Source organism: Trypanosoma cruzi, genomic scaffold, assembly GCF_000209065.1.
Source record: "Trypanosoma cruzi strain CL Brener 1047053516987 genomic scaffold, whole genome shotgun sequence".
NCBI lineage: Eukaryota > Euglenozoa > Kinetoplastea > Trypanosomatida > Trypanosomatidae > Trypanosoma > Trypanosoma cruzi.
The window spans coordinates 146,604-159,476 of NW_001849541.1; the positions used below are offsets into that span (position 1 = coordinate 146,604).

The 12,873-nt window shown below is 51.0% G+C and overlaps 6 protein-coding genes across 6 annotated transcripts, besides 16 other annotated features; all 6 read right to left on the minus strand.

The window, feature by feature from the left end:
• Positions 1–8: part of a microsatellite that runs on past the window's edge.
• Positions 1–1,003: part of a sequence feature (areas merged during assembly that could not be assigned to a particular haplotype. This can correspond to areas where the two haplotypes were merged or to regions with more than two copies in the genome that were merged during assembly.) that runs on past the window's edge.
• Positions 54–83: a microsatellite.
• On the minus strand, positions 100–1,719 carry Tc00.1047053508647.250 (phosphotransferase, putative; the record flags this gene model as incomplete). The annotated part of the gene is made up of 1 exon (XM_813163.1): positions 100–1,719. One exon carries the CDS (start codon positions 1,717–1,719, stop codon positions 100–102), a length of 1,620 nt encoding a protein of 539 aa, XP_818256.1.
• Positions 1,004–12,873: a sequence feature (heterozygous, Esmeraldo-like haplotype).
• Positions 1,804–1,827: a microsatellite.
• Positions 1,932–1,954: a microsatellite.
• On the minus strand, positions 2,054–3,223 carry Tc00.1047053508647.260 (hypothetical protein, conserved; the record flags this gene model as incomplete). The annotated part of the gene is made up of 1 exon (XM_813164.1): positions 2,054–3,223. The coding sequence occupies one exon, from the start codon at positions 3,221–3,223 to the stop codon at positions 2,054–2,056; it is 1,170 nt and encodes a 389-aa protein (XP_818257.1).
• Positions 3,393–3,443: a microsatellite.
• Positions 3,498–3,530: a microsatellite.
• On the minus strand, positions 3,658–4,212 carry Tc00.1047053508647.264 (hypothetical protein, conserved; the record flags this gene model as incomplete). Its single annotated transcript, XM_813169.1, has 1 exon — positions 3,658–4,212. The coding sequence occupies one exon, from the start codon at positions 4,210–4,212 to the stop codon at positions 3,658–3,660; it is 555 nt and encodes a 184-aa protein (XP_818262.1).
• Positions 4,412–4,443: a microsatellite.
• Positions 4,488–4,509: a sequence feature (AT_rich).
• Positions 4,523–4,568: a microsatellite.
• Positions 4,574–6,295, minus strand: Tc00.1047053508647.270 (malic enzyme, putative; the record flags this gene model as incomplete). Its single annotated transcript, XM_813165.1, has 1 exon — positions 4,574–6,295. The coding sequence occupies one exon, from the start codon at positions 6,293–6,295 to the stop codon at positions 4,574–4,576; it is 1,722 nt and encodes a 573-aa protein (XP_818258.1).
• On the minus strand, positions 6,996–8,693 carry Tc00.1047053508647.280 (malic enzyme, putative; the record flags this gene model as incomplete). Its single annotated transcript, XM_813166.1, has 1 exon — positions 6,996–8,693. One exon carries the CDS (start codon positions 8,691–8,693, stop codon positions 6,996–6,998), a length of 1,698 nt encoding a protein of 565 aa, XP_818259.1.
• Positions 8,707–8,732: a sequence feature (AT_rich).
• Positions 8,846–8,887: a sequence feature (A-rich).
• Positions 9,046–9,072: a microsatellite.
• On the minus strand, positions 9,355–12,492 carry Tc00.1047053508647.290 (DNA repair and recombination protein RAD54, putative; the record flags this gene model as incomplete). The annotated part of the gene is made up of 1 exon (XM_813167.1): positions 9,355–12,492. One exon carries the CDS (start codon positions 12,490–12,492, stop codon positions 9,355–9,357), a length of 3,138 nt encoding a protein of 1,045 aa, XP_818260.1.
• Positions 9,391–9,423: a microsatellite.
• Positions 12,667–12,708: a microsatellite.

Consider the following 12,873-nt stretch of genomic DNA (forward strand, 5'->3'; position numbering starts at 1 on the left):
AAACAAACGGGGAATGACAATTCACTTACGCTTATGCCCACAGGCCAGACGTCAACAGACAAAAAAACAAACAAACAAACAAAAATGTTATGTGGTGCCCTAATCATGCGCAAGCGTCTGGCCAGTCTTGCGATCCACCACCTTCGAAATGTACGTGAGCGGCAGTCTCTTCGTGCTTCCCATGCCTGGTGTCAAGAGCACACCGTTTTCACTTTCCCACAACTCAATGCCATCCGCAAGGACTTTTGCAACGTCAAGGTAAAGAAGAACCTCCACATTAGAACGCATCCCGCTGATTACACAGTGATCACTTATTAAACCTCTTGAAAAGTGAATATGCTGCCGCGTCATCGTCGACAGATACCCACACGCACAAATCTCTTTCCATGCGGAGTAATATGTCCCGTGAATAGCAGCAGGCATTTCCGTAGCGGATTCAATGCGCCGTAACTCCGGATCAATTCCCGCGAGGCTGTGCCCCTGATTGGCGCGTATGTACAGGCGGTGGTGATCATCATACGCCATCTTAAAGCGTTTCTTATCGTTCGTGTGAACAACCAGAGCAATGTGTGACAAGGCTAACGGGTCGTTGCAAAAAGGCTTGCATCGCAGTATGTGGTCCACATGCACAAAACCCCCGCTTGAGACAGGGATGCCCATTTTATCGGCCGCGTGACGAAGAATCCTCGTAAGTGTCTTCGAGTACGTGACCTTCTTCGCCTCTTCCAACACAAGGTTGCTGTTTTTCAGCAGTGCCGGTAGCGGGTCCTCCTCCGAAACAATTTTCAAATGGGGTCGCTCAGGTACTCCTGCCTCTTGCATCATGGGGGCGTTAGGCCTCTTTTCAGCGTGTTTCTTCGGGACACGTGTCCCCCCACGCAACCCCGTCAGCGGTCTGTCTTCCGCACGCGACAAAGAACTCTCCCTCTGCCGAATTCCGCTGTGGTCTGTCGTCGGTGCAATGACATGCCCCCTCCGCAGAAGTTCTTGTACAACTGATGCAATGTTCCTGCAGTCATCGATCCCACTGTGGTGGCGGCCCTTCAAAGGAAGACCCACGGCAGCCAACATTTCTCTCAAGTCAAAAATGCCACGCGCCTTCGTAGGGACGATGGTTCGCATGGGTACTTTCAAGTTGCACCATCGCCTAAAGGTGGACGGGGCGACAATTGCCGTGCCGGTCTTTTCCGTCGTCCGCAGCTGGCTTGGCAGCATCGTCTTCAGGTCCCAATCTCCACAAGTCACAAAGAGATAACTACGCAACGGTGGTGCCTCACCGTACCCACTACCACGAAGAAACTCCAGTGCCGCGTCAAACACCAAAGGGAATGTTTCTGCCGCGTCGACAACCGACTGCTTGATGCCAGTGAGTTCTGTGCAAAAATCCGATAATATCGGGTTGACGACAGGCCTCACGTACCGTTGAAACTCTGTCAGAATGCGATGGCTTCGGGCGTCAATCAACACCATGGGGAACTCAATAATCTCCGGCTCTTCTAAACGTCTGTTACGCTCGCATGTCGCCTCAAAGTCCAAGACAACATAGGCATCAAAAAAAGGCGACGGCGGCAACTCATCTTCTTGTCGCTCCTGCAGCTTCTGCGGGGGTGGCTTCGTGTGGCGGTTATGTTTCGCAGCACAAGACCGCCGCTGCATGATGCTGGCCGATAATTCTGTATCAAAAAAGGACGCCATTTGTTCATCGATCCGGTGTGGCATCAATCGACCAGCAAATTTCCCAGACATCCGCATCAAAAATACGACACGTCCACGGCCGTTCCACCCGCAGCCATGCAAAAAAAAAGAGAGAGAGAGAGAGAGAGAGAGGGGTGAAACACATGGGCACATGCACATATACGCAGAGGAACGTACACGGGGAGAATTGTCAAGAAAAACCAACACAGCCACTTGTAATGGAGAACACGCTCTCTTCCCTCCCTCCCTCCCTCCCCCCACACAACAACAACAAAGAAGAAGAAGTCAAACAAACAAACACCCACGTCATCTGCATGCGTTTCCCTTTTGCACCACATATTTCTTTTGGAAAATGATATTAGGGCCGTGGGCAGGCCAGCTGGCACACTTCATGCGGCCCGACGGTAAACTCGTTCCCTGTCAGTGTAGAGCAAACCTTCAGCGACGCAAGTTCTCCATTCACGTCACGGTGCCGTTCCATAACCTTCACCAGCTCTCCACGCATATTTCCAAGCACAATGATGCCCTGTTCGCCCACCTTGGGTACGATCGTCTCCAACGCCTCACACCCCACAATGTCAACCAGGGAGTTCTCTGCGGACTCGCCGTTTCCTGCGGACCGCTGCCATGGCACCAGTCGTATCTTTCCCTCCTTGCGGGAGAGGGATTTCACCACAAACTTTTTCCCAAACAGATCTCCCGCAGACTTCTCGACAACCCGCACAATGAGCTGGGGACTCACCCACCACGGCATCAGTTCCACTGCAGCCGTATTGTTTTTCCTGTTGACTCCGCCAACAGCTGTTGTTCTTGTCGTTTGCGTCGTTGACGAAAGTGACGGTGATGCGTTCGCGTCCTGTGACGCTGCGTACACAGTTCGCACCGGGCGAGAGTTGGGGTCACGCTTCCACTGCCGAAAAAGTTCCTTCTCCACAAATCCAGCGGGCCGCACGGCATATGCCTTTAAATTCCTTCGCGTTCCGTCAAGAAAGATGGCCTCCAGCATTCCCGTGTCGCGGTCCACGCGGCCCACCTCAAAGAGCTCCTGCGTCATGTTCGAAGAAAGTCGCTTGCCGTAACGTCTTTCCTCTTCTGTGAGGTCTGTCTCCCTTACAAAATTCATTCCGCTGCTCGCTTGTGAGGCGGAGGATGCGGGACTGCGAAGACACATGACGTTGCCAGGCTTTATTTGGCTGAGGTTGTCCACGGCCGTCTCTGCGGAGCTTTCCATGAACCCTCCCACGGAGAGGGGCACGTACGCCTCCACCACACGCATTTTTTCTTTCCCAGAGAGAAGCACAGACGATAATGACGACGTGGGCTTCTGCATGCCTTGCAGGAGCCGCAGTCCCACCCGATCACTGCCTGCTCTGGCCAACACGGGCCTCTCGTCTTCATCTTCATCCTTCTCTCCGTTGCCGTTAAAAAAGCCGCCATGAGGACGTCCTTGCGCTCGTTGCTGTTGTTCGGTGCAGTGTCGTTTCTTTGCAGGCTCATCACCAGAGTCTTCATCAAAAAAGAACGACATGACTGTTTTCTCTTCGATCGCCCTTCAAACACGCCCTCCCCTTCCTTTCTCCTCCCTCGTCCCACCACCCCTCCCTTGTGGCCAGATGCATACAGAAACGGAAGAAGAGAGAGGAAGAACGAGTGAAATGAATGTGAACAACAAGAAGAGAAAAATGCATCAACAAGCTAAAAAAAATGAAAAAACTAAAAAAAAAAAAAAAAAAAAAAAAAAAAAAAAAGAGGCCATGCACAAAATACGCCACCCGCAGCGTGAGGAAAGAAAATAAACAATCATATACATATACATACATATATATATATATATACGAAGAGGGAAAGCATTGACGAAGAAATCATATCCAAGAGGTCCCTGTCTCTTATTCTTTGCAAAGCGGTTATGTATACGCAGCTTATTTCTTTCTTTTGGATAGCGGGGGGGATGTGTGTGTAGCGTCATTCCCGTTTTCTTTTAAACCCTGAAGGAAATCGCGGCGTGAACCGTCGTCCTCCTGAAAAGGTTCCGGTGTAACCCCCCCGCCGCAATGTATGATACTGCTTCCCCCCTGCATTGCTGGGTGTATACACAATCTGCATGTGGCGCTTTGTACCGGGATCCACTTCCCTCAGAGCATTCTGGTTCAAGTACCTGTTTCGACGGTAAATGGAGTAGCGTTGGTTCTTCAGTCGCTGCGCTTCCTCCGTGGGGTTAGGCGCGGATTTGGTGCTTTTCTTTCCCTCCTCCTCCGCGTCTTGCCGTTCCGTGACTTTGCCTTCCTTCTCCGTGGCACGCAGCGTGGCCGGGGCCGCCTCCGACTGTAGCGGCAGCTTAAGACCCTGCTGGCTCACAATGGCACTCACGCGTGCATCGCGCTCCTCTTCGTACACCGTCTTGCGCACCCGCTGGGCGCCAGCGCCTGCAGCCCCCTTCTCCCGGTTTGCCGAGGGCGCCACGTACTCAAACTGGCAGTCGTCATCCTCCTCACTCGTCGCATCAGAGGCGATGGTCATCAGCCCTCACATCAACCAAAGCAACAAACAAAGAGAGGAACAGAAAAGACAAACATACATGGAGCACAAAAAACAAAGAAAAAAGTAAAAATGGGCACACCGGGATGAATACACAAATGCGAGGAAGGAATTTGAAACGGGCATTCTTTAAACGGACAACAACACCAAAAAACAACAACAAAAACACACGCACACACTTAAAAAAAAAAAAAAAAACAAAAAAAAAAAAAAGTCCGTTCGTTTTCTCATTATTTATTCCACCCCCCCTCCCCCCGTTTATTTTTTTTTTTTAATTTTCCACGGCGGAGCAAAAAACAACAACAACAACAAACAAACAAACAAAAACAACAACAAAAGAGGCCTAATCAAAGCGCTTCGACAGGTAGTACTCCGGCTCCAGGTATTGCGGCTCCCACATAAACTGCTTCACAAGGTTGATGAGATCCGACTTGTTTCTCGGCAGATCAGTCTTTGCCAACCCCATGCGCTGCAGCTCCTCAATGACGTCTACTGCCACGTGCATCGACACGTTGCGGACGCCGTCAATGGACGGGTACAACTTACCCTCCGCCAGAACAACTTCGGTATCAACCAGGCGACTAAGCGCCAGCGCCGCCGTGACAAATACTTCCTGCGGGATATATGGCGACTGTGCAATGACACACCCGAGCCCGACGCCAGGAAAAATGTAAAGGTTGTTGCCTTGCGCGGGACTCAGTACTTTGCCGTCCACGACGCTAGACGGAAACGGGCTACCAGATGCTACAATTGCGGTGCCGTTTGTCCACTTGTAGGCGTCGTCAGGGTTAACCTCCGACTTACTGGAGGGGTTTGAAAGCGGAAACAATATGGGACGCTTACAGTATGATGCCATGTACTTGATCATCTCCTCCGTAAAGGCACCACCGGCAGCAGCAAGTCCAATCAGCGCCGTCGGACGAACATGCCGCACAACATCGGTCAGCGTACGGAGGGATTCGTTTTGTTCAGGGGCAATATCCGTACGTGCCCAAGGAACCTTGTGCGGCGCCAACTCGTCTCCACGTGTAGTCGTCACCAGACCCTTCGAATCCACCAGATACACAGAATTTCGGACCTTTTCAACAGAAGTCTCAAGTTCCAGGGCCGCGAGCTCTGCAATAATTTCCGCCACACCCGTCGCTGCTGATCCGGCACCCAAAAATACAACACGTTGCTCATTCACGGGAACACCACTGACATGCATCGCGTTGAGGAAGCCGGCGGCAATCACCGCACCCGTGCCCTGAATGTCGTCGTTGAAGCAGCGGTACTTTTTCTGGTAGCGTTCCATTATGTCAAAGCAGTGGTTGTTGCTGAAGTCCTCAAATTGAATGACAGCGTTGGGCCACTCAGCAGAGGCCGCCTCCATAAACTCGTCAAGTAGTTCATAAAACTCCCTGTCCTGGGCCCGAGAAGTGCGTTGTCCAAGGTACAATGGATCGTTGCGAAGTTTTTCGTTGTTCGTGCCAACGTCTAACATGACAGGCAGGACGCGACTTGGTCTGATGCCCGCACCCGCAACATACAGAGAGCACTTGCCAATGCTGATACCCATGCCGTTAGCCCCAAGATCGCCCAGGCCAAGAATGCGGGAGCCATCCGTGACGACCATAATATCAATGTTGGGTTTACGAAGATTTTTCAAACACTGCCGAATATTTCCCCTTTCCTGCATGCTCACGTACAGCCCATGGTCTCTCATAAAAATGGCACCGTAACGCTCACATGCCTCACCCACTGTTGGAGTGTAAATGACAGGCAGTGTTTCCTTAATGTGTTTCTGAACAAATTTATAGAACAGAGTCACATTTATGTCCATGATACCACGAAGTAATTGGTACCTGTTGATTGGGGAGCTGAGAAGATTAAATTGCACCCAGACACGATCCACTTGGTCATCGATGGACTCCACCGCAGGAGGCAGGAGACCAACAACGCCAAGATGCTCACGTTCCTTCCTTGTAAAGGCAGAAGCCTTATTCGTAAAACGATTGCGCAAAAAATCCACCCCACGCGCAGTGCGTCCAGTCTTCTCAAAACGCAGTAAAGTCCGGGCAAGCATGATCCACTCTGCAGCGCAATCAAAAAAAAAAAGCAATCAACGAAAGCTCTTCAGTTAAAACAACAGATTTATTTTAATTCAACACCTCTCTCTTTATCTCTCCCAACGGATAGCAGGATGCAGTAACAACCGTTACCTAAACTCTAGTGTAGAACACAAAGAAAGTAAAAAAGACAAGAACACATGTACCCTCCACTCTCCCAGACACGGCATGAAAAAAACAAACAAACAAACAAAGAGACAGCGACACCAAATGCCGATGCCTCCACAAACCCAATCACTCGCATACGCGCAAGACACACAACACCATCTACATTTGTTATTAAGAAGTGCAGGACCACATACACAGATAGAGAAAACATAAACAGAACATAATCCGTGCAATTAGGGTAGACCCAGCGCACCACTTCCCCCCCTTCCCATCCCCCCCCTTTTTTTTTTAAAATTCCAAATGCGTACTTCACCAACATCTGCCTTTTAGCGTAAAAAATGATTAGTGTTTTAACTTCATTACTTTCGCCTTTCGCACATTACTTTTTAAACAGCGTGAGTAACATTCTCTTCGTTCGTTTCTTTAATTTCATTTTATTTATTTGTTGGACCATCTGCCCTCTTTATTCCCATACAACACATGATTCCACTTTACTTCCATTCCTATTCCCCAAAAATTAAAGCGTTGGCCTCTTCAGACTTTGGCGGTTCATAAAACCTGCTCGCCGACCTCTCCCGAGTATACCGGCTTCCACATCGCCTTCTTCACAAAGGCAAGGAGTTCGTCGCGGGTGCGTGGCAGCTTGTTATTTTTGTCAATCTTCATGCGTTGTGCCTCCAGAATCACGTCGGTGGCGACGTTGGCGGAGATGTTATGGATGTCCTCCAGCGGCGGGTACAGCCGACCCTCCCGCAAGTCTCCCTCCGTTGTGAGGAGGTTCAGGGACTCGGACGCCGTGAGGAGGAGTTCGTCCGGGATGTGCGTCGGTTCTGCCAGCGCACATCCAAGACCAACGCCGGGAAAGACGTACAGGTTGTTGCCCTGCGACGGCTTGAATGTCTTGCCACCGATAGTCGTCGGCGGGAATGGACTGCCGGACGCGACGATCGCCGCGCCGTTTGTCCACTTGTAGGCGTTCTCCGGCGTTACTTCCGCCTTGCTTGTCGGGTTCGACAGCGGGAAGATGATGGGGCGTTCGGTGTTCTGCATCACCATCTTCACAATCTCCTCCGTGAAGGCGGGGCCCACGCCGCCAAGGCCAAGGAGCGTCGTCGGCTTCACAAAGCGCACAATTTCCTCGAGCGTGCGCAGCCTCGCTGAGTCCTCCGCGGAGACGTCGGTACGGGCGAGCAACTTTTTGTGCGCCGCAAGCTGGTCGCCGCGGGTCGTCGTCACAAGGCCCTTAGTATCGACGAGATAGAACGTCTTGACAAGGTCCTGCACGGGGAATTTGTACATGCGTGCAGCGAGCGCCGCAATGTTATTTGCAACGCCGACAGCGGCAGAGCCTGCGCCGAATACAACAATGCGCTGCTGCAGCGGGGAAACGCCCGAGAGCTTTATCGCGTTGAGGAAGCCGGCGGCAATCACCGCACCCGTGCCCTGAATGTCGTCGTTGAAGCAGCGGTACTTTTTCTGGTAGCGTTCCATTATGTCAAAGCAGTGGTTGTTGCTGAAGTCCTCAAATTGAATGACAGCGTTGGGCCACTCAGCAGAGGCCGCCTCCATAAACTCGTCAAGAAGTTCATAAAACTCTTCGTCGCCGAGGCGTCTCTCACGCATGCCAAGGTAATCCTTATCCTGCAGGTACCTTTCGGTGTTCGTTCCCACGTCCAGTATGACGGGAACGATTAGCCGGGGGTCGATGCCCGCACCCGCAACATACAGAGAGCACTTGCCAATGCTGATACCAATGCCGTTTGAGCCAAGATCGCCCAGGCCAAGAATGCGGGAGCCGTCTGTAATGACGACCACTTTCACCTTCTGGTATCCCGCGTCACGCATGATGTCCCGGAACTGACCCTTGTACAGGCGATTGAAGTACACGCCGCGCTCACGGAAAAAGAGGTGGCTGTATTCCATGCACGCCTCGCCGACTGTCGGGGTGTAGATGATGGGAAGCATCTCCTCCAGGTGGGCAAGGATGGTGGCGTAGTACAAGGTCGTGTTCGTCGAGTGCACGGAGACAAGATGTTGGTAACGGTTGATCGGCTTTTCGTACTTCTTCACCTGCCCGTACACGCGGGCGACCTGCTCCTCCAGCGTCTCGACGACAGGCGGCAGACGACCAAGGATGTGCAGCCTCTGGCGTTGCTCCATTGTGAAGGCGGTGCCACGGTTGATGTAGCGGTCCGTCAGGATTGCTCTTCCTTGACAGTTAGACGCGTTCAATTGCGGACTTGTCATGATCACAAGACGCTTAATATATAAATATATATTTATTTTGTTGGGTTTTTAGCTTGTTACTGTAAAAAAAAAAAAAAAAAAGTTGCTGATTTTGTAAAAAGGTAAAATTTACGTATTTCTCTGTTGTTGCGTTTAATTCTTTCACGGCGGGCAAAAAAAAAAAAGAAAAGGAAAAAGAGAGGAAAAGAAAGAAATGCCGGCTAATATCCTCCACCTCCCTCCTGCCAGCACACATACGTTTACACGCCATTCTGCGCACGGCTCGAGAGGCACGCAGACAGCCAGTCCGCATTCGCTGCGCTGTTGATTGGGCAGGAGTCGTGATGCTGGCAACAAATTTAAGAAACAAACCAAAAAAAAAAAAAAAAAAAAAAGAAAAGTGATCACTTGTAAATGAGTGCCAAATGACTACCGTAAAAATAAACGAGCGGCGATTCCTTTAAATGTGTAAAGTGTAGACCCATTCAACTCTGTCGGCGAAGCTGGTGGAGAACTACGCGGGGTGAAGTGAGGGGGTGAGGAATACGGAAGAGGGAAAAGTGTCTAAAGTAAAACATTTTTGAAAGTACTGTAGGAGCACACAACTTTTTTTTTTTTTTTTTTTCGATGTCCCCTTCTTATTTCTTGGTGGGGACAGTTGTGTGGAATTTCCTCGTCTTCTTTATTCCTCATCATCATCATCCTCCACCTCCTCAAATTCCTCTTCTTCTTCTTCTTCTTCCTCTTCTTCATCGTCGTCGTCATGCAACTCAATTTCAAGCTCTGACTCCTCCGAGAGATGCTCTTGTTGACTGGGGCAAATAATTTGTTCCTCGTCCTGCACGAAGGGGCGCTCCACCCGCACTGTGGCTGCCTTGCCGGTGCCTTCCATACTCTTACCGTTGGTAGCCGCACTCGCCGTGTTGTCGCGCTCATCGGCAAAGATGAAGCTGCACAACCCCGGTGCCCTGCTAGATATGGCACGCACCACCTTGTCTAGTGGAAACTCCTCACATCGGGCAAAATGACGCCATCCTCTTAGTTCATCCATTCGAGGTCCGCTCTTCTTCTCACCAACGCGACGAAACTTCATTGGCGCTGAGAGCTCCTTGGCCTTCCCTGCTCCAGATGAGGATGATGCCAACAGTTTCACCACCGCCTCGCAGTTGGTGCAGTGCAGGAGATCATGCGTGTCAGAACGGGTATCCTTACGATAACAAAAGAGGGACCGCAGCTCCTCCAGCGTGAAATGTTGCTTGGAGTCACTCTTCATGTCGACAACATTGGCCGAGAGTCCCTGTTTGCTTACCTGACGTTGATATATCTTTTCCTCAATGGATCCGGCGCTAAGTAAGCGGTAAATAAAGACCCGTTTCTTCTGTCCGTCACGCCACACACGTCCCATTGCTTGGGCGTCATTCGCAGGGTTCCAGTCGGGGTCAAATAAAATCAGTCGGTTTGCGCCAATGAGATTTAATCCAACACCGCCAGCCTTGGAAGAAAGTAAAAAGACAATCTCCTGCGATTCGGGGACATTAAAGCGGTCCACCACTTCCTGCCGGCGTTTGACTGGCATGCTGCCATCAAGTTGAAAGAAACTAATGCGTTTTTGACGGCACATGTTGGCAATGACATCTAATGTCTGAGTGAAGTTCGAAACAATGACAAGTTTGTCACGGTCTCCGTTATTGCGCAACTCATCCAACATAAGAGAGACAAAATGCATTTTTCCTCCAGCCGCCTCAGAAAGAGTCCCTGACTTATATCCTTTCGGAAGCACAGACTTTGGTAAACCACGTCCCTCCCTAACCTCCTCCTTGCTGGAATTTAACACCGCCTCGTAAAAGAGATCCATGTGGTTGCACAACTTTCGCAGGGCGGATATGAGCACAAGAGGCGGGCACGAGGAACTTTCAACAAGATCTGACAACTTTTCATAGGCGACACTTTGTAGTTCTCCAAGTCGCACAAACACTGTCACATCTACCTTTGGAGGCAGGTACGATTCATTAATTGACTGCGTGCGGCGAAGAATAAAGCGCTGCGTTAAGTTTGACAAATAATGGGCGCGATCCGACCCGAGGGAACGAAGGTGCTCTGGGCAATCGGGGTCTCGTCCTTGCATCACCGGCTCCTCAAAGACACGCGCAAACACATCACGACTGCCCAATATACCGGGATTGACAAATCCCACCATGGCGTGAAACTCTGAAAGATCATTTTGAATCGGCGTGCCACTGAGAATGATGCGGTTGCGTGTCGGCAACATGTCCACCGCCTTTGTCGTCTTCACCTCGGCGTTCTTCAGCCGGTGACCTTCGTCACACACCACCAGCTCCACAGACCTAAGAGTGGAGATACGGGCGATATACTTCCTTAGCTGATCGTAGGATATAACAAGAACGTCGCCCTCTCCATCAAAGCGGGAGATAATGCGATCGCCCTTTGGTGTGGATTCGGATATAGAAAAGTACTTCACTGCCCCTTCGCCCAGCCATTTATCAAACTCGTTACACCAGTTTTTCACAAGCGAAGAAGGGGTGACAACAAGACACTTGCGGGCCGTAGGCACCCCATGTTTTCCTTGACGAAGGCACGTGTAGATGGTGGCGACGGTTTGAATAGTTTTGCCAAGGCCCATTTCATCCGCGAGGATGGCGCCATGATAGCCAGGCATCCGCTCCCCTGTGATGCAGTCAAAAAGAAATCGCACCCCCGCCCTCTGATGGGGCCGCAACTTGTCACCAATGACAGGATCCACCACAACAGATACCTGTAGGCGGCCATTGGCGTCCCGCTTATAGTCTGCCCGAAAGAGTACGACGGCACCCTCACGGTCAGGATCGTGTAATGGCTTCAGTTCGGCCCGGATACCGCTTGGTCCCGTCTTTGGTCGACCTGCAACAGGAACGGTAAATCCGGTTTGGCCGTCCCGTGGCCGTTTGCGAAATACCGGCTGAGCAAAAATGCACCCTGAAAGGCTTTGGCCAAAAGACATTTTAGGCTTTATAACGTGTAAGCCTGCTGCGGCCGCAGCCTTTTCTTTTTGTTTTTCTTCCTTTTTTCGAAGTTGGTGCTCATAACGAAGAAAAAATTCCCCACTGCGGAAGGATTCCTCTTTCAGTGCTGTTATAAGCAGAACGGTCTTGGAGGCAACCTTAAGTGTCATGCCCGCCTTGGCGTTGTTGACATCCTCTTCTTTGATGGGATACCCAGGATCTGGACGGTTGCCAAACTGTCGACCGGCGCGATCATACATCATCACGCCCAACTGCTCAGTTTCAATGATAATAATGCCCGTCGACTCATGTCGAGTGGCTGCATCGGTCTCCACCTGAAAATAAAGTTTTCCATACGGGCTTACTGGATAGCGCGACACAACCTCGCTCTTTTCCTCCTCTTCCTCGCCTCCCTCTTGCGCCGTACCACAACCTGCGTCCTGTCCTTGTGGGAGTTGTTGCTTCTTCTGCTCGACGACGGGGTCTCCGCCTCCTGGATGTGTGTTTTCCTGCGCGGACCCGGTGTCAACCGCGGCCTCTGCCTCGTTGCCGCACTCCGCATCCCCTCCTTGGGCGGCCTTTTTTTCTCGCACCGGCTGGTGGTACTCAATGTGAGCCCTCTTTGCAAGTCGAGCGACTGTGATTTCAGCCTGCGTGATCCCTTTGCTGTCGGGGTAAATCACCGTCCTTTCTCTCCGCCGCAGCGGCAACAATGAGAGGGTGGCGGCGGCCGTGTCCGCCGAATCGATGCCGGCAATCGCTGGCGCCCGGAAGCCGGTGGGGAATCCGCCGGAGCCGCCGGAGTGTCGAAACAGGGGCATGAAGGCACTGCCCTGAACGAGATGACATCGACCCAATGACAATCAAAGAGTGTAGGAAAGAAGAGAGAGTGGGAGTGAATGAGAACAATTAAAACAACAACAACAAAAGTAACAACGACAGAATCCACAAATCCACCACCACTTCTAACAGCAAGAAAAAAGACGACTCATGAAATATATATATTTATTTATTTATTTATCTGTAATTATTTCTTTTCATCGTGCTTCCTTAAATATATATTCAATGGCTCACAATTGGCACAACAACACTTTTCCCTCCTCCTCCCTCCCTCCCTCCTCCCCCACAGATCTCATGCTGTTACAACTGTGTGCCCCGGCAAGAGGCGGCTATTCCGGGTGCTGATCGATGTCTTCAGTCCT